Genomic DNA, 24,735 nt, shown 5'->3' with positions numbered 1-24,735 from the left:
TGTAAGTATTTTTCTATGTATATAATAATATTCTGCATTAATTTTAATGTATGACAATACATATTGTATTATTAAACAAACAGAAATGCAGATGTTAGGTAATTATGAGAGGGAAGACAATAGTGTAGATAAGATTTCTGGAATAAATCATTGGACGAAATAATTACGGGTCGTAGTGGTTACATTCAGGACAGTGTTTTGTGTACCCTTTTTAAGGTAAGCTATGCTTTTGATTTTAAGCTTCAAAGTTTTTAGAAAGGGGCGCAGGAGGATGGCTTCATGGAGAGTGTCAGTAAAAGCTGGCAGGCTGTAACACAGAAAGTGAGAACACAGCAGCACTTGTTTTGGCTCAGAAAGCCTTCAGAGAGCTGTGAGAACAAATTTAAGGTGTCTTGAAAAAAACTGTGTGCTTATTCTGTTCTTCACTGTACAGAGTTGGAAGGAGTTGAGATAGATAAAGACTTTTTTTATTTATATGATGTTTGGCTTTTGAGTCCCTTCTGTCGCTCTAGCTCAAATAGTGGATTCTTCACAGCCTAATCTCCTAGGCTGCCTGTTTGCCTTTTCTGTTCAGCTAGAATGGTGCTTTTGGAATGTAAGGAGGAGCCCGGGAGGTGGGATGCCATTGTTTTGGCTCTTCCTAACTGTAGCAGTGAATCAGCACAAGCTGTAGTTCCCAGTGGTACCTGAGTGAATTTTGTGAAGTAACATTTGGTATGCTTTTTCACTGTTTATATTTGGTGTCACCCGGGTCTGCCTGCTGACTTCATAGGAGACCTGAAGGCAAAGAGACCTGTTTTGAGAAGCCTGCCCAATATATCAATGTCAGATACCAAAGCAAGAATGTGTGTAGATCAGGATAAATCCCAGTAGAGCTATCCCTAGTTGATGATAAGTTGGTTACTACTGTAGTGGAAGTTCACCAAATTATTTTCTCTGCTGTTTTTCATGCAGTAGGTTCCTTGCTTTCTTCAGGTGCTAGACAAGGTCTGTTGTCTGAAGACTGGGAAAAACAGTGACTCAGAGATACCCTTACTTTTCAGTGATATTACTTCTAAAAATGTCCTACAGTGTATCTTATTCTTTTGCTTGCAAGATCATAATGACTTCGCATCCTGAAGAACTATCTATGCTGTTATTTTGTTGACAGGTTTTTCTTCCCGTGTAGATTGCATGCATGTCTTTTCCCCCCACTCCTTTGAGTGTATGAAACGTAAGGTGTAATTTGCAGGAAAATTGCTGTTGAAGACTTGATTCAATTTTGTTTCTGTTCTTCCTCCAGAAATCAAGCAAGTGGTAAAATAACTCCTGAAAGACAGGAATTGAAATAGATCGAATGACAGAGAAGACAGCTATAAGGCATCCAGTATATGTTATAGCTGGCTGTCAGACATGAGTGACAGTTCCATTAACAATTTTATTTATTTTCACGTTTCACTCCTCCTTAGATTTGAATCAGGAGTGAATCAGTATTAGATACTCCAAATGTTGGGGCTTTTCCAACATCTTAGCCTCAATGTTGTTTTTTTTTTTAGTAGAAACACATAGTCAACTTTTGAAGGTATGCTCACCTATTTGTAATGAGGTAGTCCTGCTCACTTTGCTTTCATCTTTGTAATTATTAAAAATACTGACTTTGAGAAGGCAGTGAGTGGAACAGTCGGTAGGGATAAGCATAAATATAATCTCAGAATATTCAGGAATGCTGAAAGGGAGAGTTAAGAGTGGCTGTAACAGGTAACAGTGCTCTTATAGATGTTGTATTAGTTGGCATGAGGTGTGTCTGTGAGAAGTACATATGGAGCTTTACTGACTAGTAACTAACCTCCTTTTTTATTGTCACAAAACAATCTCAGAGGCTTTGGAGAGGAAAGTACTGGTGCTGCCAGTATCAGCTGTCAAGTATACTTCGACTCAAGTAGGGAACTCCAGCTGCAAGCCAATTCTCACTTGCTGGTTCACAGTAATGAGTGATGAAAAAGGGAAGAAATGGTCTGTCAGCTCAAGTATGAACTTAATAGAAATCAGAAGGGGTGAGAGGCAGAGTTGGTCTTATGCTGTCTAAAAATTGAGTTTCCTTATTTTTTCAGGGTGCTGTTACTGTGCTTAGATATGTTCTTTCATATAATCATACTATCTCTGTTTAATATTTACTAGTATGGTTGTGTAGGTGCTTTTTTTATTCTGATTTTTTAAATTACTGTTGTATTCTGTATTACATAGTGTTATTCAAATAACTGTCTTGTTCTGTGAATGTTGGGATATGCCTTTATTGATTAAGCAAGATCTGAAAATATCATATTAACAGATATTCTAAAGTATTTGTACTTTTTTTTAGATCATTGAAGTTGGATTATGTGAAGTCTTTGAACTGATAAAGGAGACAAGATTTTCCCATCCATCCTTGTGTCTCAGGAGCCTACAAGCCCTACTTAATGTGCTCCAGGGCCAGCAACCGGAAGGCCTGCAGTCAGAGCCTCCTGAAGTCCTAGGTATTATCACGTTTTTGTTCCCCCATCTGTTATTGTATTCAGTAGGAAAAAAAAAAAGTATATTTTTTTTGTTTCTTTTAATTAATATGGTTGTTCGTGCTGTTTTTTCTCTTAACTTACTGAGTTAATTCTGGAGTGTAAATTCCCTTATGGTGTGTGTAACCAGTAATTCTCAGCAGTAATCTTGTAGAACAGAAGTGTTGTCATGTAAAGGTTCATTTAAAAACAAACAAGTCATATTTGTTATTGTGTAATGCAGGGTTTCATTGAAACATAGTAAACCTGACAGTCTTATAAACTGTGATTCATTTGTTTTACTGAATCTATAAAATACTTGGTCTTACTGCAAAGAAGATAATTCTATAGTGAACTTATATTGCAAAGTACTGTTGTATTCTACAGCTTAGCTATTTAATGTTGTAATTTAAAAATAAATAATAAGGCTGCTAAACAAATAGAACAGGATAGTGAGAGCAAACTAAAACCATTTTCCCCTGGAGCCTGCTTCTTCCTAGGCACAGTTTCAACCTCAGTTCTTCAGCCTTCTAGCCCTACCCCAAGCAGCACAGGGGAATGAGGAATGGGGTTTGCAGTCAGTTTATAGCACTGTTCCTCCTCACACTGCTGCTGCTCCAGCCTGGGGTCCCTCCCCCAGGATACAAGTCCTGCACAGACTGCTCCAGTGTGGGGTCCTTCCCATGGACCAAAGTTCTTTAAGAACTGCTTCTGCATGAGTCCATTCACGGGCTACAGTCCTTCAGAAATGCACTGGTTCAGCATGAGTCCCCCACAGGGCTGCAGATGCTGTCAGAAAACCTCCTCCAGGGTGGGCTCCTCTCCATGGGCAGCAGGTCCTGCCAGGAGCCTGCTTCACCAGGGGCCTCTCCACAGGCCACAGGGGAACTTCAGCTCTGACACCTGGAGCACCTCCTGCCCCCCTTCTGTACTGACCTTGGGGTCTGCAGGGCTGGTTCTCTCTCCTCAGTCTCTCACCTGCTGTTGCACAGCAGTTTTGTTGTTTGTTTTTTTTTAAATTTTATTTCCCTTTCTTCAGTCTGCTCTCCCTGGCTCAGCTCTGGCCAGCAGCAGGTCCCTTTTGGAGGTGGCTGGACCTGGGGCAGCTGCTGGGCTCTGCTCACAGAGCCCATGTATTATTATATTCATTATTGCCATGTAATCCCAATACAGACAAAAATTAAATTTATTTTCACACCCTGATTGGTACCAATATTCAGCCTTGCATATGATTAAAGTAATTTTCAAGCTTTGATTTGAAATGCTTATTTCTGAAAAATGGGCTGTGCTTCAATATGGGTAATGTTGATAAAGATTAGACAAAGCCTGTGAAAACCTACACATCATCTCAGTGATGAAGTACACTGAATAGGCAGGTAAAGTAACTCCTCCTGACTTGTCACTTATAGTAGTGTTCCACGGTAACATGAAGACTTAAGGTTTTTCATGTTCTTCCATCCTTGTGATTTTCCAGACTCACCTTTCTCTGGGTGAAATAGAATGTAGAGTTAAGGTTGATTATTATAGCCCTGTTTAAATGGGGGGCAGCCTTTTCTGCATCGAAATAGGGTTAAACTTAATGGCTATGGGAAGATACCGTGTAATTTGTAAGTTTAAAATTAATTTCCCATTGGTTGGCAAACTATCTAGTATGATCTTGTGACTTGTCTGTTTAACTGCTGTGTTTATCTGCAGAATCCCTGTTCCAGCTTCTTCTGGAGATAACTGTCCGTAGCACGGGAATGAACGACAGTACCGGACAGTCCTTGACAGCACTTTCCTGCGCTTGCCTCTTCAGTTTGGTAGCCGCATGGGGAGAGACAGGAAGAACGTTGCAAGCAATCTCTGCTATCCTCACCAATAATGGCAGCCATGCGTGTCAAACTATTCAGGTTGTGTAATAAAGCTTTTCCATATCTGGAAATTTGTGTAAATGATGTCTACATGAATTCCAAGATGATCTGATATGTAAATTCAGATAATTCTTTTCTCACTGTTTTTGAAATAAGAGTAGGTATTTCATGGTCTCTCTTGAGATGTAGATAGAATAGAAAATGGAACACTTAAAAGTAAGCATGTTTTTTAACTCAGTTTTTGTTTTACTGTTTTTAGGTGCCAACCATTTTAAACTCTCTTCAGCGGAGTGTACAGGCAGTTCTGGTGGGCAAAATACAAATCCAGGACTGGTTCAGTAATGGGATAAAGAAGGCAGCCTTGATGCACAAATGGCCGTTGAAAGAAATATCTGTAGATGAAGATGACCAGTGCCTGCTTCAGAGCGATGGTTTTTTCCTATATCTCTTATGTAAAGATGGACTTTACAAAATTGGCTCTGGATATAGTGGGACAGTGAGGGTAATGTTACTTTTTGTCTAATGAATGATAATTAAAATATTATCCTTTAAGATGTCCTGTTTCCATTGAGAATCTTTTGTAACTTAGTTATGATCAGTTTTTACATTTTGTCTATTTTGTTCTACTGATTTCTATGATAATTTTGCAGTATTTTCCTACAGTTTTCACTTCTCAGTATGGCTGAAGATGTTGTTCAGATTATAAATGATTGATTAATTGTATAATTGTGATTCTGATATTTGTTTAACAGTTGGAATTTTCTGATTTCCAGGGCCATATATATAATTCTACATCCCGCATCAAAAACAGAAAGGAGAAGAAGTCTTGGTTAGGCTATGCTCAGGTAGGTGAATGCTCAAAACATAACAAGCACCCTCCCCACCCTTCCAAGAGTAATTTAAGTAGAGAACAGCTTAGAGGAAGTTTACACAGATACTTTATTTACAAAAGTATTTCTTTGGTACTGAGTTTCAAGTTACAGTGGAAGATAAGGAGCATCTAATGGTATAAAAGAGGGAATAATGAAGTGTCAATTATTTGCATTGTCACCAGAAGACTTTCTCCAAGTATGATGGTTCAACATTTATGAATTGTGCAGTGACACTTGATGTCTGTTTCTTTCAGTAAATAAGTTGGTGGATGTAAAAATGCTGTTGCAGCAAAGTGCTATAGCAGATGCTTATAATACCAATTTACAATTTATTTTTTTAAACATTTGCAGTAAAACATAGAAGTGCTCTTTAGGTAATTGAGTATGGATTGAAGGGTACATAAACCATAAGTAGAAATAATTGTTGATGTTACCCCAGGGAAATGTTACCCCAGGGAAATGTTAACTATATTTGGATGTGTGTTTTTTTTTTGTTTTGTTTTGTTTTGTTTTTTTGAGTTAGTTTCTGTAGTATTAGCAAATTTGTTTTATACCTTTGCCATTCACTATAGAAAAAATTTTGCTTTTGAAGTGAAATTGTTCATTATAAATACATATTCTGTTATTACAGATACCACATATATAATAGCTGATTTTCTTTAGTATTACGACAGATTATCAACATATACTGATACAAATGTGTGAGGATGCATTCATTCAGGAAACTTTTTTATTGGTTTGGAAACAAATAGGATCCATACAGTTTCACTACATACAGTTACATATTTGGACATTCTGCACATAGCTATAAATATATTTAATATTATTCCTTGCATGCTTGTACAGCTGTATGCATTCACACAGTGATTGTGCACAAAGACACTGCTAGTTGGAAAAAAAGTCAGTCTGGTGCTATATTTATAGGAGGATACATAAGTTTCATTTACTGCAAAGTATGTGACCATAAAAGAGGTGAAATGTGCCCACAGTTACATTTCCCTTCAGTTGCTATGTTGAGTCAGCTCAAGTTCAAGTGATTTTTCTTATTTCATGATGCAAGTTGTTTCAGACTAAAGCTTTTCTATCTTTAATGGTCTTTACTTCTTATTTTTCCCAGTTTGTGTTGCTTTTTTGTTTTTCCTTCAGCTTTGATGAATGTATCCAGGAAAATTCAAGTAGTTTAGATGGAAGAAAAAGCGTCGGATGTATTATTCATTCAAGTTAGGTTATCATAACTAGGGTCTGTGACTCTTTGGCAAGTAAAGGTATTTTGAGGTTAGGCCTCAGTGACTACCCTGTGAAATACATCCATTCTTAGAGGGGTAAATCTCCACCTGAGACCGGTCATGCTTCAAGCAAGTGCCAGCCACTGTCAAATCTCATGGTGTGACACTGCCACTGTCAGAATTATCATTTAGTCATTATTCACATTGGTCTCTGGAACCCTCCTATAGGTGAATACTACTTTGCTTGGCCTCAGTCACATCTAATTAATATGTTCATAGGTGCTCTTAAGTAATCCTTTTCCTTTCATGTGGCTGCATTTATAGCAGAAATGTTCTCTAAATGTAAATTCCCTGACTGTGTTCCTACCCTGCTCCTCAGCATCTTTGAAGGGTGCAGTAGGCTTTGCAAGATCTAAAAAGACATAGGAGGAAAGTTGCCAGGTGCCTCTCATATGTATATGCACGTTATGTGGAAGTGTGGGCTTATGTAGGCTATCTAGATTAAGGTAAAGCAAAACATATTTTCTGTGTTTATATATGCACTCAAAGTTATAGGTGTAAATAATAAACCTCAAATGTGAGCTTTCAGGTAGGTAAATCTTTTTACTGAGAAACCAACTATAAACTGGTAACTAAATCAGACTTAAACAAAACAAAAAACTAAAAAACCCACATATGAACAGAGAGTAGATACTGTTTTGCTATGCTAAAGTATACCAAAAGGTGTACAGCATCAATATGCTTGTTGATGTGGGCTGCTGACCATATATGGAGTTTTGGGGAGCTGAAGGTATTCTACATGTGGAGAAACTGGAAGGGGCAATCATTAGTCCTGAATATGCCCCTTCACCTAGGTCTGGTTAGGAGATGGGAGGTGAACAATATAACAACTCATTTTATGTAACTTTTTGTGTCATGGCTGCTGTCACCAAAATCCCTACGTACTTTGGGGCAATCTCTTTCATGAAAAGCTTAGAAAGCTCACAAAACAAGATAGTCCCTATTGGAAGTCAAGGTGGTTAGCTAATATTTTTGAAAAATCTTACAGCCGTTTAATATACTTACTCATTAACATTTAGTCTACTATATGGGTCAATATATGTATCTTCTTCCTGGAATTCGTGCAAATCTTTCACTATTTTAGAAAATGGGGACAGTAACATGTTTTTTGCCGTGGCTTTTAACTGTATTTTATACACATATGAAGAACAGATTTACTCCATGTGGCTTCAGAAGCTGTATGTGAGTATCAGCATGTTGATCAGTGTGTGGAAAGTGTGGTGGGTGCCAAATTTCCAGTATTCATCCAAGAATTTAATTATTGAAAAGAGAGTTGATTATGAAAGTAGAGCACATTTAATGTGAAACGTTTCAAAAAAATTTACACCATGCCTAAAATAATAATCGAATCTCTTTCATTTTTGTCAATGACCTTTGATGTATTTGAGATTATTTTCATACCAATGTATATATTCTTACTTTTACCAGGGCTATTTATTATATAGAGATGCGAACAATCACAGTATGACAGCCATAAGAATAAACCCTGAAACTTTGGAACAAGACGGTACAGTTGCTTTGCCAGGTATGAGCTTCCAGATTTGAGAAGATGGTTATAGTTTACTGTTTACATGTTATATATTTTCAAGTAAGCAGAAGAGAAAGCACAATAGATTTTGAGATAAAAAAATGCTTTATTGTGGCTCTGATTTGCTGCATTAGACCAGCTTCAGGGTTTTATTCAGAGGTTTTGCATCAACACCAACTACTGGAAGAATACTGTAATTTATTAAAAAAAGTATAGTTATCTCAATTTAAAGACTCCAAGAGTTTAGCTTCCTTCTTAAAGAATTTTTACTTATTTCTGGTTCGGGCTTTAATAATTTGGCTTAGGTATGACTTTGTTTCCAGTATCTTTTAAATGGAGATAATCACAAACTATGACCACAGCCATTTGATTTTGAATATAGGAAGAAATATGTCCAAAAACCGAAAGAGACTAATGAACACTGGACCATGCTTTTAATGCTTCAATTAGTGTATTTGTTGTTTGTATTTTTTCATAGGAGCCTTATGACTTGTGTCTCTGCTTAGAAAATTAGGATGTTTCTCCAACATATTTTGACGGCTTCCTTGGTGAAACTTGTCTGTTAGCCAGCCATGTAAACAGACAGGGCGAAAGAATATTTTTTTTATCAAACAACAACAGGTTTATTCTTACAGATTAGAAGGAAGATTTTGTATTGCATCCTGGCATATATAAGAAGGCATTGCCTGAAACCTCTGAAAAATTCTCTATTCTTGTATTTCAAAACCAGTTTTTCTGAAACAAAATATGCATGTAGAATCTAGTCTATGCAACATTTGCATAGTCCTTAAAATGCTAGTGTCACTTGAAGCTGCTTGGTCTTTGTGAGGATATATGAGAAATTTGGTTGAGAGCATGTTCAAGGATCTGACAAATTGCCTTACAGGATTGTTTTTCCACTTTATTCACCTCAAGGCAGCTTCAACTGTTAGGGTCCTTTGAGGTCCTTAACTCTGTTACCACTGATAAGCAAAGTATTATTCTTCATTCAGGCCTTGAGAGACACTTGAACATATTTGAAGTCTACACCTCAAAGCTGTTAGCTTTATTCTGCAAATCTTGGTGAAAACAAGTGTCATTCTTCAAGACAGCCTGTTTATACTACAAAAAGGCACAAATGAAATAGAAATGTGCTAAACCTTCAGTGCAAAAGCAAAAGTCTTAAAACTGTGGAAATACCCCTTCAAAAATCCTTCACAAATTGTTACACAGTTGTGTTTTGTGTGGTTTGTGATAGTGTTGAAGTAGATGCTAGATGTTGTCCATAACTGCTGCCCTTTGTACTTCAGCCCTTGAACTTTGCTGTCTTGCTTTCTGCACTTATACACATTTATCTCATACTTACTTATTATGAGCAGATAATGGTCTTGTTCTTTTGGCTAGAACAAGTGGAAAGGGCTCCACTTCTTGTTATTTCTGTTTCCCATTAAAAGGAAAAAGATGGAGGTGGGTGTGAGTACGTGACCTATCCTGAGGAAACCCGAGTATGTACATAACTCTAAATAGTAATGGCTGTCCCATGTCTTGTAGCATGTTCTGTAGTTCTGAAAAACCACACCGGATAGAACTAGAGGGCAGTGACCTTGCTAACAGCTGAACACAGATATGAATCCAAGTATTTCCTCCAAATTGGTGTGGTATTCAGATGTACTTCTATCCGGAGTTAATCTCTTTCAAATGCCCTGGTTGGTCATAACACATTTAAATAAGGCATTCGTATTTATTTGTAAAGGGATGAGTAGGAGATTGGGTAATGTGATGAGGAGTTGATGTAGCTAGAAGTCATGTGGCATTAGAAAACTCTGTGAACTGTGGAACATTATCTTCTCTTTTCTCAGACAGTAGGATCCACCAGCTTCTTGAAACTATAAACTTCTCTTCCAAAGGGCTGCTAGACGACAGATTGGCTAGATGGCATCTGACAGATGATCTAGCCAACCTAACAATGTATGTGGAACTACCAGACTATTTGTCAACATTCTTGCATCTAATGAATGCCTTTGAAAAGTTTAATGCACTGTCCTTGAGCTGTCGGTCTTGCCTTCCCGGTGGAAATATCACACAATAATCACCAAATTCAGCGATATGCTATGTGATCGGACCTGAATTTACAGAGGAGGTTTTCATCTGAACTGTTTCTTTAATAGTAATTCTCACTATATATGAGAAAAGTTGGTGTGTTCAGCTGAAGTAGAAGTAGGTTTCACTGTTCTTTAAAGTTGCGTAAGTATTCTGGAGCTAAGGGCTGTTTGCTTGTTCTGCATAGTACCACTACTGAAGATGGAATCATAGAGTAGGCAGAGTTTAAAGGCAGACATGAGGATCATTGAATCCAACTCCTGACTCCACACAGGGCAATGTCAGTGTTGAACAGTGTATCTGAGAGCATTGTCCAAATGTTTCTGGAACAATGGACAGGTTTGGAGCCGTGATCACTTCCCTGGGGAGCCTGTTCAGTGCCTGACCACCCTCTTAGTGAAGAACCTTTTTAATAATATCCAATTTGAACTTCCCTTCACACAACTTTAAGCCATTTCCACCTCTCCTTTCCCTGCTAACCAGAGAGCAGAGATCACCTCCCTCTCTGCTCCCACTCATGAGGAAGCTGTAGATAGCATTGAGGTCAACCCTTCGTCTCCTCTTCTCTGAGCTTAAACTGTTTGCTCTTTGTAACTCATGCCCTCTAGTCCTTTCACCATCTTTGTTGTCCTTCTTTGGAAACATTCTAGTATTTTTATATCCTCCTTATATTGTAGAGACCAAAACAGATAAGCTCAGTAGTATTTAATAGCAGGCACTACATTCATGATACCTTGTATGAATATGGAAAGTGATATTTGTCAGTCATCTTCTCTTGGAGCCTTTGAAGTGGCTATGACTAGCATGTGTCTATAATTAAGTTATTTAGGTAAGATATAAGAACTTCCTGCTACAGTACTCTCCAAACACAAACCCTGAGTAGCTTTTCTTGATGCCCAGAATAATTTCCAAAGTCATAATGAATGACTACAGATGATCAGAAGAGCTCATTGCTAGCTGAGATACTTACACAGTCCTACTGTTTGCAGATACTTCATTCACCTTCCATTTTCTCCTCTCCCCATTAATTTGATATTTATTGATGCATCTGGGTTATTTAATCAAGTGCTAATGTTTAGGAAGTCTTCCAAAGAATCTATTTTAAAAAGTCACACCTGTTCCCAGTTTCCTTTTCGAATGAACCAGACAAATACATGAACAACCCCCCAAAGTTGTTTATTGGGAGGCTTGTCTCTTCAATAGTAATGACTCAAGAATTAGGCCAAACAACGTAACATGGATCTAGTGATGGCAAGAATATCCCATTTCCGTGACAGTTACGCTTGTGTTAGCTCCTCATATGCCATTCAAGGGATCTTAATACTTACCTATAAGACATCCGGCTTCCTGTAGCCTTTCAGAAATGTCATTTAGATTATTTTTGGAACTTCAAGCTATTGACAACTCTTTCTGTTACATTGCTAATACCACTTCGCAGCATAGAGAATAAAGTGAGCTGACTTCAGTCATTAAATCTGAGCATAGTGTTGAGAGAGCAGTATTTAAAATGTCAGTGTATATGCCATTCTCCATCCTGCCTGCTGCTTACATACATTGTGTTGCATAGTTGTATGTGCTCTGTTTTAGGTCTGCTGCTTCAAGATACGAGAATTAGAGTAGGCCACCTAATGCATATTTTGTTCCTTGTAAGACATTTATTTTTGGACGAGACAATATAGCAGGAAATAGTAAATAAGATTTTGGATTTGTAAATAGTTCAAGTATTTTTTCAGATGTATTATTTTTATTAAAAGTACTTTCTCTACCTACTTTGCAAAAAATAACAAATTTGCTAATTGTGCTGGAAGCATATTGTGTATGTTTCATCTAGCGTTAAATCTGCTAGATAAACTGACCGATACTGGAACTTTATTTAGGTTATTATGCAGGTACTTAGAGCGTAAAATAGCTGTCCTATAGTATTCTTGGAAGAGGCCTCTTTCCTCTGTGTAATCAATGAAGGAGACACCTTACATGTACAAGACATAGAATCTCCCTTGTTAGTAGTTCCATCAGCAGAGCAGGAAAGAGACTGTATAGGGATATACCTCTAAACTTGTAGAGAAAGTAGTTGTCTTCTTTTTTTCTTTAATGTGGGCAGAATTATTTCCCTACCTTTTTTTCTTGGAAGAGACCAACCTGTTTTCAATAAATGCATGATACATGCAAGTATAAGTCTTACAGTTTTCCACAAAGCACTAGGTTTTCTCCTGATGAACAATGGAAAAACAAACGATGATAAGTTTGATTCTCTCAGGTTCATTTATTTCTGTAGGTTTTATATGTTGGACTTAGTAAACTTCTATTAAATATAATGAACCTTACTTTAAAAAAAAAAGTCTTTGGGGCATGGGAAAGACTCCCAGGCAAAACTGAAAATTCTGTTACAGAAATTTAGATTACCCCTCACATGTGAATAGTAAATTATTTTACAATTAAATAGCGGGGTAACCTCTTACATTGCACACAACAGAAAGAGTTTTAATAACTTGTAAAGGGATGGAGGAGTAATGTATGTAATATATAGGTGAGAGAAGAGATACAATAAAAATCCTAAAATACCACATGATCAGGCCAGTATGTTCTCTTTGTAGATCTAACTAGAACTCTTGTAGTTAGATTGTAGTGAGAATAAATTAAGTGGAAGCAGAGAACTCTGTATGTGTGTTAATATTAACTAATCAGTGCACTCCATCTTTCACAGATTGTCATACTGAAGGGCAGAATATCCTCTTCACTGATGGAGAATATATTAATCAAATAGCAGCATCCAGAGATGTAAGTGTTATATATGATGGGTAAACTATTTTTCTCTCACCTAATTGCTTTATTTTACAAAATGTATACAGTTTCATTTTTGCTTAAAGTTTGGCTTTTTCTTAGCTAACACAACTAAGGAAGAAATCCATGTAGTTAAAGGTAATGAAAAACTGCCATACATGTGTATATTCACACAATTGATTTGTGATGGAACATAATTTTTCAGATAAGTTTTAAGAAAAACTTCACTCTTTCTGGGGAAAAAAAATCTTACATTACATAATAATGGCTTTTTAACATGTTCTTCTATAGGGGCTCTGTGGGATAAGCTGCTTTAGTGTAATTTTAATCTTAATTTCATTTCCTGTAATTGCTTTGGTACTTGTTGGAGAATTTCAGACAGACTTAATAGAAGAGGTAGCAAAGATATACTACATTCCAGTAGATTTTATATGAAAATTCCACTGGCCAAAACTGTGGAATAAATAGCTGTGAAGTAGGCTGTGAAGTAAGTGCTTTGGTGAGAGGTGAAACTGTGTTAGCTGTTGTATGTTTTCTTTGGCAGGCAGTTATTGCATTCACAGTTCTGGACTGGTCACTGTTTACTGCCTGTGAGAAAACTGTAACACATGGATGGAGCAGGGCTGGGGTGGGGCAGGGTAGGCAACAGATACTAGCTAGACATGCATCTGTAAGGAAACCAGTATTAACCAGTTTCCCTATTCAGACAACTTGTTTTTAACATGGCCAGATGAATGTACTTGTAAACAGAAACCTCTTTTAACTACTATTTAAATCAGTCATCCTTAAACTGCACTTAGAATTTTGAGTTATGAACCAGAAGAAGTTTAGGGTTTAAAATAAGGTTATAAATCATTGTGAAAGCAAGACTTCTGTGGTGAAGTTGGAAGCTAATTATTTCTATATTAATTCACTATTTTAGTAGCAAATTCAAAATATTTTTAAGGTCTGTCAGATGCTTCTCTTCAGACCATTCTGTTTGCCATTTTCTTCTTTTTCCTCTGTACTAAACGTTACTTTATCTGTGTGCCATCTGATAATTTGCTCTGATCTAGTATAATGCACTTAGACCATGAAAAGTAAATCAGTGTATTTATTGTTCAATGAAACAATGAATATTTTATTTATTGCAGGATGGTTTTGTAGTGCGAATATTTGCAACAAGTACTGAGCCAGTACTGCAACAGGAACTGCAGCTTAAGCTTGCAAGAAAATGCTTACATGCCTGTGGCATCTCATTGTTTGATCTGGAAAAAGACTTGCACATTATCAGTAAGTCCTGTTCTTTGAAGGTTAATAGTAAGCTAATAATTCAAATAATAAGACTGAAACCCTGCCCTTCCCTTTGTTTGCCTTTATTATGTGAAGGAAGGTATAACTCCATTACAAATATCAAGAAGTATGAGGTTTTTGAAACAGCTTAAACACTGCTTGACTCATAGTAAGCCAAACAGTCGTTTTGAACCACAATCTTTCTGTCTTTACCAGTATTTTCCTTTAGTTTATAGTTTAGTTTTAAGTATAGCATTGTTTGAAACTTAGACTTCATCATAGGGCTCACATAACATGTATTTAAGCTGTACAACTCCTTTCTGTGGGTCAGTGTTTATGAAAGTTAAAAGGACTGCTGGCTGGATTCATGGAAAGGAATGCATTGAAAGATAGATACTAACATATTTGAAAACCGCATTTGTGTCAGAATTTCTGAGATGGTAAACCATTGGTATCTGTGAAGGTAGTTTGGAAAAGTCACTTGGCATCTGCTTTGTTTTTGTTTTTTTGCTATTTTAGGTGACTGCTTTTGGCAGAACAAAAGGATGTTTGGCTACGTGGACCTTTTGTCTGACCAAGTGCAGTTGCTCTTACATTAGTGTTTTTTTCCTGTTTGAACAACTCCACCATGTCTAGCCCAGTAAGCCTTCTGGCAGCAAAATTTGTTTCACTTGCAGCTTTCTTAGAACCTTTGTTGTTACAAACTCTCCCTGATGGAGTTAAGTCCATTAACTAGTCTGTGGAACTGCCTGGTAAAACTGACTGGTTAACTGCCTTCTTCCTTGCACAGGTACAGGGTTTGATGAGGAATCGGCTGTCCTTGGTGCTGGAAGAGAGTTTGCCCTTATGAAAACTGCTAGTGGAAAGGTATTAAAAATGTTTTGTAGTAAACAGCATCAACATATTTCTATTTTTTTTAATTTAATTACTATTTTCAACAATTTCTTTTTGCCTTCTTAATATGTTAGAATGAATTTATATGACTGTATTTAAATATTTTTTCAGAGTCCTCTTGAAAGGGAAAAATGCAAATAATTATTTGAAAACATAAGTAGATGAAGTTGGAACCCTTGGGTAATTGGTGGCTTTTTTGGTTGAATTTATAGGAATTTCTACAGTCACTCTTACTTGGAGACAGTGTGGGGTTTTGTTCTAGATTTCAGGGAGAGAGATTACCTTTTGTCAACAAATGATGTATTAGCACACTTGCAAAAATCTTGACTTCCTCATGACTTTCCATAAGCCATCTAACAATAGCCACTTACGTCTCAGTCTGTTTTTTCAGGTCCTTCAGACAATTATCATGAAATTTCCCCCATAAGAAGTTTTTGTTTGATTTTAAGTCATTTGATACATTGGTTCTGCTTAGTAGAGACTGTTTTTCAGGGGTGCTTGCACATTCATTGAAATTTAGAAATAGTTTCGCTTACTTTCACCATGACTTTTTGACATTATTTAATGTGTTTCAATGTCGTTTTGGAAAAGCAATGTTATTTCACATGTATAAGCATAGATCTTTGTTTTCCTGTGCTCAGAATTCTGTTGCTGTACTGGAATGAAGCTTTGTTATGCCACAACAGTGAGATTGTTATGCTCACAACAGTGAGATTCATGAAAATGGGCACATATAAGCTTAATTACTTTTTCCCAGTAAAATTTAATAATATGAAACCTAGAATTTGGTCAAGCTAGAACTCTTCAGACTACAGGTGGAGACAAATTATTTTGATCTTCAGACTAAGATCTCTCCTGAAGTTAAAGTCAGCAAACTTCCTAGTTTTGGTCTCTTAAGTTGTGTGTTTAAGCATAAAATACACTGTATAAGACATAATGAAAAATGGCTTTAAGTGCCTACATATGTTAACACACCCATTTCATAGTACTGTCCAGAGGAAGTCTTTTGTCCACATCAGTCATTTTGTATTTGTTCAAGTGACAAATTGTGTTTTATGTTACTGTTCACGTGCTCACTGCATTTACTGAAAATAAGTTTTTTATATATATAAGCATATTAGCATTCATAGAAAATCAGTGATTTTACTTATTTATGTTGTTTTTATACCACATTGCTTTTACAGAGACATTTCTCTTAAATGTTTTTTAACGCTTAGTTTCCTCTTACTAGTTTCTCTTGAACAGTTTCTTCTTGTGTATTTAATTTGTAAAGCCAAACAATTAGATACTAAAACTATCTGTTTCTCAGTAGGATGCGTATTTCAAACCAAGTAGAATCTGATTAGGTTGTTCCTCCCATTAAATCAAAAATTCATAGGTTAAGGATAGAGATAGAGATACCAGAAAAAGTTCCATGTGTTTTGAAATCAGCTTCATACTGATACATGTTGAAGTGTTGTGGTGTAACTGCAAATGATATACCGTTTTTTTCCTAGATTTATTATACTGGCAAATATCAAAGCCTTGGAATCAAACAAGGTGGTCCTTCAGCAGGAAAATGGGTTGAACTACCAATCACGAAATCTCCAAAGATTATTCAGTTCTCGGTTGGACATGATGGTTCACATGCCTTACTTGTTGCAGATGATGGAAGTATATTCTTCACAGGTTCTGCTAGTAAAGGAGAGGATGGAGAATCAAGTATGTATTAGGTTGCTTGATCAGTAGTTGTTAAAAGCCTATTAACTACTTTTTAATTTCAAAGGAAAATTGTTAACATTTTCCAAGAACTTGAAAGCACACCATCGGTAGAATTATTTTATGTAATAGATACATTTTATAGGAACAGTTTTTGAGAGTTGTATTAAAGTACTTACCACAGGAGATTTTGGGTATGAGCACATAACTTTGTGAAGTTATGCTTTAAGCAAAAATTGGTTGTTTATGAAAACTTGACTCTTGTGAACTTTCTTGTATTTCAGTAAAGTTTTCCAATGACATTAAATATATCGCTGGGTTTGAATTTTACCCCAGTATACAACCAGCATCACTGTTTCTGTCAGCTAATGATGTTGAACTCGTTTTTAGTACAGTTTGGATTCTGTGGTGGGAGTGCTATTTTAATGTTGTTTTGATAAAAGTCAGTTGTGTTCAGTCAAGAGGCCATGCAGTCTGTCTGGGAATTTGTCTAAAAATCTGAAGACCCAAACTTTTGCATCTTCACTGTTGGTTTAGAGAACTTTGTAAACTGGTGTTTTTGCCAGCAGATATTTCTCTGTTATGGAGAAATTATAGAAAAATAATACAAAAATAACCTCCAAAATTAAATATTTCACTTTTGGAAACAGACTGTTGTGTTTGTTTGTGTGAGATTTAGGTGGGGTGGGGAATGGTAAAGATTTTAATAGTACTGGATTTTTTGTGCCTCAGTGTAGTTAGTCAGAACTATCAAATTGAAGTCTTTATGCAGTACTAGATGGTTAGAATTTAAAATAGAATTTTAAAATAGATTACAATTGTGTATGTGTGGGGTATACATATATATATTGCATATATATATATATTTGTTGTATATATATATATATATATATATACACAACATGAGGTTGAACCCAGCTTTATCTCAATTAACTGTATAGTAGTTTTACCTTTCAATGAAGTTAACTACAACTCATTGGGCTCCATATGCAAGGTTTGGCCTAACTTATTTTGAAACAAAACATCTATAGCCTAGCGTTACTGTGAAGGACTAACTACACAGAACAGACAGTATTCTCCAAGAATGTATATTTTTTCCCATATGGCATAACTAAAATACAGGCAAGAACATATTATGTTATAACATATTTGACACATGTAGAGGGGATTCTTGAATGTGCTCAGGGGACAGGAAGTTAATATTACTCCTGTATAAAAGTCTGTGGATAACAAACATGGTATCAGCCACAGCAACCCTGTAGAGTTTTAAATGCAAATCTACTGAAAATCGCATGGAACGAAATCGTATTTCTTCCTTCAGTAAATTTAGAGTAAATTTAAGAGATTTAATCATTTTGGGCAAAAAGATTTCAGAAAATGTAATTAAAAGCAGAAATTTCAAGATTTCCTTGGGCAATTATTTGGAAGTTACCTAAAGAGAACTGATTCTTTTTGTTGTATTAAATTAATTACAATTTCAGATGAAACAGAAGTTTAGCACTTTGAAGTAAACTGCTGTCACTGCTTTTGTTTGAGTAAGAGAAATCGAAGTGGACCTCAGCACTAGGTTTTTTTTCTGGAGAATATGATCAGGAACCTGATCAGGCTATTCTCAGTTCTTTTAAAACTTCAACTCTGTTCAGACTGATCTAGTTGTCTTTGTCACTCTGTCATTTGGCTTTGAGTGGCTCAAACTTTACAATTTTTTTTCTGATTTCTTTTAAACCTAGGTAGGAAGATAGGTTTTCAGCCTGCAAAGTGTGAGTACACGTTCTCTGTAGAGAATGTTAACTGTTAGCAATTAAAGGTAGCTCACAGTACTCTGACTTGGGTGAACGTTCATAGGCAGGAATAGTATCTGTTAATTGTTTTATCTGGTCTTTAGCCATTCTTTTGTTGTTTTGTTTAAGAACAGAGTGCAAACAATCTTTTTGTTGTTGTTGCTGTTGTTTTTTAATAATTTTTAGTACTTCTCTTTTCTCCTTAGAGGAATCTGTTAAGACTCAACTGTTTTTAAACATCATTTTAATAAACAGATAATTTAATATTTTTCTTTAGAAAATAACAACAAAACTTTTAATTGTATAGCTTACTTTGCATATATTGTCACATATTTTTCTGAGGTGGCACTGAAGACTTTTTAGTAATTTTGGTTTTTTTTTGCACTACATATTGGTTTGTAAACCTCATGAAGTATGAGGTTAGTTCAGTGTATATATAATAAAAACAAAAACAAAAAACCATGAAGGTTCATTACTGAAAGATACCAACTCATGACTTCTTTTTGCAATTGAATTTTTAGAGAGAAGCCAGTGCAATCCAACAAAAATTAGACCAGGAGATCATATAGATGGATTTTTTTCAGTAGCAATCTGAAAACTAAGCCCTATTTGTATAAAAGATGTTATTATGCATTCAGAGCTTTCTTGAAAAATAACTTGTAATTTAATTTATTTAAAGCTAAAAGCAGACGGCAGTCAAAACCATATAAGCCTAAAAAAATCATCAAAATGGAAGGAAAGATTGTGATATCTACAGCTTGCAATAATGGAAGCAGTTCTGTGATTTCAAAAGATGGAGAACTCTACATGTTTGGAAAAGATGCCATTTACTCTGATAGTACAAGTAAGCTAATATTTGTCTTTTAAATGATTTCTCAAGTAGAGTAATTTAAATTAGTTTGAAGTTTTTTACCTGTGGAAATGATGTTTGTATGTTTCTTACTCTCCTAATGAATTTCTGAATTGCTGCTGATTCAGCCAGGTATGACAGAAAGATAGAAAGATGAGACTGAGTTTCCTTAAGTTCTGTAAAAATATATAGGGACATACTCCACCAGGGACAAACTCCCAAATGAATGCATCCAGTAAGGGAAAAGAATTAAAATCAGTTGTGTTCTTAATATGACATTGTTTTTCGAAATTAGTGATTTGGAGCAGGGCTTAGTTTGCTTCTAGCTTTTTTCTTTTTGCAGGAGACATAATCTAGAACTAATTCTCTTTTCACTTCTTACTCTAGCACTTGTTTTGCTTATCCATTATTCTTTTCCCTTACTGTTAATTTAAAAATTGTCAGTACTCATTAATAATTGTGTAATATTGCAGAAGTTTTCATCTCAGGTAGAAAGTGCAATTTATCACTCAACTGCTCTGTGTCATATAGGTTTAGTAACAGATTTGAAAGGACACTTTGTGACTCAAGTAGCCATGGGCAAAGCTCACACCTGTGTATTAATGAAAAACGGAGAAGTTTGGACATTTGGCGTAAATAATAAAGGACAATGTGGAAGAGACACAGGCTCCATGAGCCAGGGAGGAAAAGGTGAGGAACCTAGATTTTTCCTTTTGTTTTGTGTGCTGGAAAATATCACAAGTAAAAAAACATAACTATTTTTATTTAAAATATAATTCTAATACTAAAGCTTAAGCACATACAGTGTACTTAAAAAACAAAACAAAACAAAAAACAACAAAACAGGCATGCACAAATGCACATGCACACAAACTTTTATTTTGTTTGCGAAAAAGCTTTTCTTTAAGAACAACTGAATAAAACCAAACCTCATTATTCCTTTTCTTAGTTGTGAAGGCTAAATACATGCACCAGCTCACGCTTGGAAAAGTTTCAGAGGTGTCATTGTGCTGACTGAGCGTATAAATCAGGCATTTGTAGTTGTTCCTTTTAAAATCTGATCTGTGAGTGTTCTTCAGATCTTTTTCAGTAGCCATTGCTGAGCTCTGAAAACAGCTGTTTATTCTTTCAATATCCCAATTAGGTTTTGGAGTTGAGAACATGGCAACAGCAATGGATGAAGATCTAGAGGAGGAACTCGATGAAAAAGATGAGAAGTCCATGATGTGTCCTCCAGGCATGCATAAATGGAAGCTGGAGCAGTGCATGGTGTGCACTGTATGTGGGGATTGCACAGGCTATGGAGCTAGCTGCGTTAGTAGTGGCCGTCCTGACAGAGTTCCTGGAGGGTAAGCAGACATAAGGAAATAGACTTACTGTAGTGGGTTGAACAGGTAAAGCATGTGTTGAATTCAAACTGAGCTGTTGTGTTCTTAAACTTCAATCTAAGATAATATATTCAAACAGGTATGTGCTTTTAAAATCAAAAATAAGTGATTTTTTTTTTGCAAATAGCTTGTAATGGTTGGAGCTTATTTAAATGCTTTTAAAAAATTTCTTTAGGATATACCTTTTGTTTTACTAGAAGCTGTTGAATATGAGTAACAATATAGGTTGTCTCTTGACAAACATGTCACTTGAAAGGCACTTAGAGAACAAAGCTATTATCAGACGTAGTCAACATGGGTTCATGAAGGAAAAGTCCTGCCTTAGTAATTTGATCTTGTGCGATAAGGTCACCCGCTTAGTGAATGAAGGGAAGGAGGTGGATGTAATTTTTCTGGGTTTCAGTAAGGCCTTTGCTACTGCCCCTCACAGTGTCATTCTGGGTAAATTGTCCAGCTGTGATTTGAACAGGTTCATGCTCTGAACCTGTTCACCACTCACCGAGTGGTGAACTGGCTGAACAGCAAAACTCAAGGAGTCGTAGTGAATGCAACTACATTTGGCTGTTGTCTGGTCACCAGCGGTGTTCCCAAGAGCAGAATTCAAGGGCCAATTCTGTTCAACAATTTTGTTGATGATCTGGACACAGAAGCTGAACATATCCTTAGAAAGTTTGCTAAGGATGCTGATACTGAACTGGGAGGTGCTGTTGACTCTGGGGGGATGAGAGGCCTTACAGAGGGACCTAGACAGAGTGGAGCATTGGACAGTCAGCAACAAAGGAAAATGCTGGGTTCTGCACGTGGGACAGAGTAATGCTGGACAAAGGTACGGACTGGGAGATGAGTGACCAGAGAGCAGCCCTGCAGAAAGGGGTCTGAGGGTGCTGGTTGACAGCAGGCCCTACATGAGCCAGCAATGTGCAGCCAAGAGAGCAAACCACATGGCGAGCCAGTCAAAAGAGTGGCAAAATTCTTCTGCCATATTTAGCATTGTTGTGGCCTCGTCTTGAATATTGCATACAGTTCTGGGCCCCACGATATAAAAATGGTGTCAAGATACTTGAGTGTGTCCAGAGGAGGGCAGCAAAGCTGATAACAGCGCGGGAAGGCACGGAGAGGCTGAGGACACTTGGGTTGTCTAGTTTGGAGGAAAGGAGGCTCAGAGGTAACCTCGTTGCCCTCTGCATCTTCCCGAGGAGGGGAAGTGGAGGGGGAAGTGCTGGCTTCTTATTTGTGGTAACCAAGGATGTGCCGTGAGGGAATGGCACAAAGCTGCGCCAGGAGAAGTTGAGACTGGACATTGGAAAAATGCTGTGAGGTTGGTCAAACGCTGGTTTGACCCAAGCACCTAGCAAGGTGCTTGATTGCTAAGGCCTGTCAGTGTTCAAGAGGCTTTTACATAATGCCCTTATTAATATGCTTTAATTTTTGATTAGTTCTAAAGTGGTGAGTCAGGCTGTTGGACCTAATGATCTGTGTAGGCCCCTTCCAATTGAACTATTGTGTTTTACTTACAGAGATGTTGGCTACGGGATAACCTTTCTTTGTCCTATGATGGAAGATTTTATCTTGGTCTTCCATTTGATTTTATCTGTTACTTCAGGTCTGAGCAACATAAAGGGACCACTGCTTTGCACATTGCCATTACTTTCTCCAGCATTGCATGTGCTCACTGTTTCCCTGTTTGTGTTTTCATGTAGTGTGCATTTAATTAAATGAAGAAACATTACGCTGAGAAGTCAGTACAGGTGTGTATCATCAGTGTATGCTCCCAGGCACCGTGCGACAGCATCTAGGATTTAAACTAGTTATACTTTTTGTTTTTCTTGGGAAGAATTAAGTTATTAGTTTGTTCTGTCTGTGAGCATGAATGTTTTAATTACCAAGGCATCAATAATGCATGAGGATTAAAGGTGTTGATAAAGCAACTCTGTTTGCTGCAGAATCTGTGGCTGTGGCTCAGGTGAGTCGGGCTGCGCTGTATGTGGCTGCTGCAAGGCGTGTGCTAGAGAACTGGATGGCCAGGAGGCAAGGCAAAGAGGAATCCTTGATGCTGTAAAAGAGATGATACCTTTAGATCTCTTACTGGGTAAGTGATATGAAATTAGGAAGATTACTTTTTTTTTTTTTTATCTTACTACGATTTTTTATTTCCAGTTGAAGTGTTTTTTGTTTTTTTTTTTTTCATTTGTTTCCTTTGATACTTCTGTTTGTACTCTTTAAATAAATCAGTCTTATTGCTGACTTTTGAAACCTGAGTTGGAATAACAGGTTCGTGTAGAAATAGGTGTTCTTTTCAGTTAATACTTTTGCTTGCATTTTAATTTTTTTTGTGTTGTATGATAAAAACTTTACCATAACTAATGCAGTTCTTTCCTTGCAACTTCTGGACTTACATGGTAATTTTAGTATAATAGTGTTAAAATGGATAAAATATAACTTATCAGACAGATTTATTTATTGTTACTGTAGAAAAGTGGGATCATTCTGGTAAGTGAAACGTTTCAAATTTTCCTTTACTATAGATACAAGTGTGCCATTTTGACCTGTGTGGTTAGGATACTAAGACTGATCCTACAAATTTGTTCTTGCCCATTTTTGATAACCTGTGTTTTTCTGTAATCTTATCATTTTTGGAGAGAGGCAAAAGATGGGAAATATAATTTCTTGAAATTAGAATTTTTTGGAGTAGGTATGTTGCCAGGAGTATGGAAATAAATGGAAAATGCGTATGCACATAAGGAACACCACCTTAAGTCTTTCCTTATTATAAGATCTGTTATAACAGCATTTTTAATATTCTCTGCATTTGCATCTAGGCAGTTACAGATTTTAGGAGATTTTGCTAGGTCCAACTTTTCTTCCTTATTTCTTTATTTTTTTTATATATATTTTTTATATTTATTCTTTCTTCCTCTTTTTTTTAGATTTAAGGTAGAGGCCTTAATCCTGCGTAGAAGTAGTATCTGATATAGAAAAGGAGCGCAAAATAATAATATGCTTAAGTTAAAATATTTGTGCATCTCACCAATTTTTATTTTTATCTTTTTTGAAAAGTAGCCATCGAAAATCTCATGCTATAATTTGAATGTGAGTTTTTTTCCACATAAAAGTTAACTGGAATGTTTCTCTTGATAAGTTATTCTAACACTAAAGATACCCTAATGTTACAGAAGTAGATTTATGCTGTATTGCACTGGCAGTGAATGTAACAACAGCATCTCTGCTTACCAGCTCTATTTTCATGCATGACCAAGGATGAGTTAAGGTTTTTACGTTTACCCCTGCTTTGCTAACTCCTCTCCTAGCAGAATAGGTAGCTCTTGGTCCTGTGTTGGGCTTGGCATAGTTTAAGGTGAGGGCATTGAATTGATTGACTCACATTCGCCTGGAGAAAAGTGACAGTGCTTCAAGGTGCATTCTGTTTTATCTGATGTCAGGGGCACAGTTTATATATGTACATAAAATTGCTACAGTTTCCCGAAGAAACATTGAAGAAAGGCAGTGCAAACAGCAGTTCTGTTCTTGTGTTCATTCAAGGTGATCCACAGCACAAAAGTGCTTATCAGTACCTTTTGAATTCATATTAAATTAGCTAGCTGTTAAAGAAGTCAGGATTTACATACAGATATATTCTGTTAAAGTAATCACATGTTTGTAAGGACAAAGCATATGGCGCTAAAGCATTCTTAACCATGTTTTAAAAACATTTTAAATAGATCAGATATTTTTATAGTTTAAGTGATTTATATTTTAAAATATTAACATTTAATTTTATTATTTTTTATGTTTGTCATTTGTGTTTATGTTTGTTAATAAACCTTTCTGATTTTTTGGGGGGAAATACTGCAATAACTATGATAATAGATAACTAACTATAAATATGTAATATGCCTGATAAAAATAACTATTTCTTTTTTTAATTACTAAATTTAAAAATTGCTAA

At 36.3% G+C, this 24,735-nt stretch overlaps 1 protein-coding gene across 1 annotated transcript in view; it reads left to right on the top strand.

Annotated features, from left to right (window-relative positions):
• MYCBP2 (MYC binding protein 2) overlaps positions 1-24,735 on the top strand; it is a gene marked incomplete at its 5' end in the record, with an annotated part of 193,425 nt that overhangs the window by 33,373 nt on the left and 135,317 nt on the right. The window contains 13 exons of the mRNA XM_084300818.1: positions 2,339-2,492; positions 4,203-4,399; positions 4,620-4,862; positions 5,134-5,205; positions 7,947-8,043; positions 12,830-12,903; positions 14,040-14,178; positions 14,969-15,045; positions 16,569-16,773; positions 19,231-19,395; positions 19,933-20,091; positions 20,546-20,750; positions 22,733-22,878. Coding sequence (XP_084156944.1) covers positions 2,339-2,492; positions 4,203-4,399; positions 4,620-4,862; positions 5,134-5,205; positions 7,947-8,043; positions 12,830-12,903; positions 14,040-14,178; positions 14,969-15,045; positions 16,569-16,773; positions 19,231-19,395; positions 19,933-20,091; positions 20,546-20,750; positions 22,733-22,878 — 1,933 coding nt within the window. The remainder of the gene's footprint in view (positions 1-2,338; positions 2,493-4,202; positions 4,400-4,619; positions 4,863-5,133; positions 5,206-7,946; positions 8,044-12,829; positions 12,904-14,039; positions 14,179-14,968; positions 15,046-16,568; positions 16,774-19,230; positions 19,396-19,932; positions 20,092-20,545; positions 20,751-22,732; positions 22,879-24,735) is intronic.

This window comes from Netta rufina (genome assembly GCF_964035555.1).
Source record: "Netta rufina genome assembly, chromosome: 1".
NCBI lineage: Eukaryota > Metazoa > Chordata > Aves > Anseriformes > Anatidae > Netta > Netta rufina.
The sequence above is the reverse complement of the archived record's forward strand: the minus strand, read 5'-3'. Positions and strand labels throughout refer to the sequence as shown.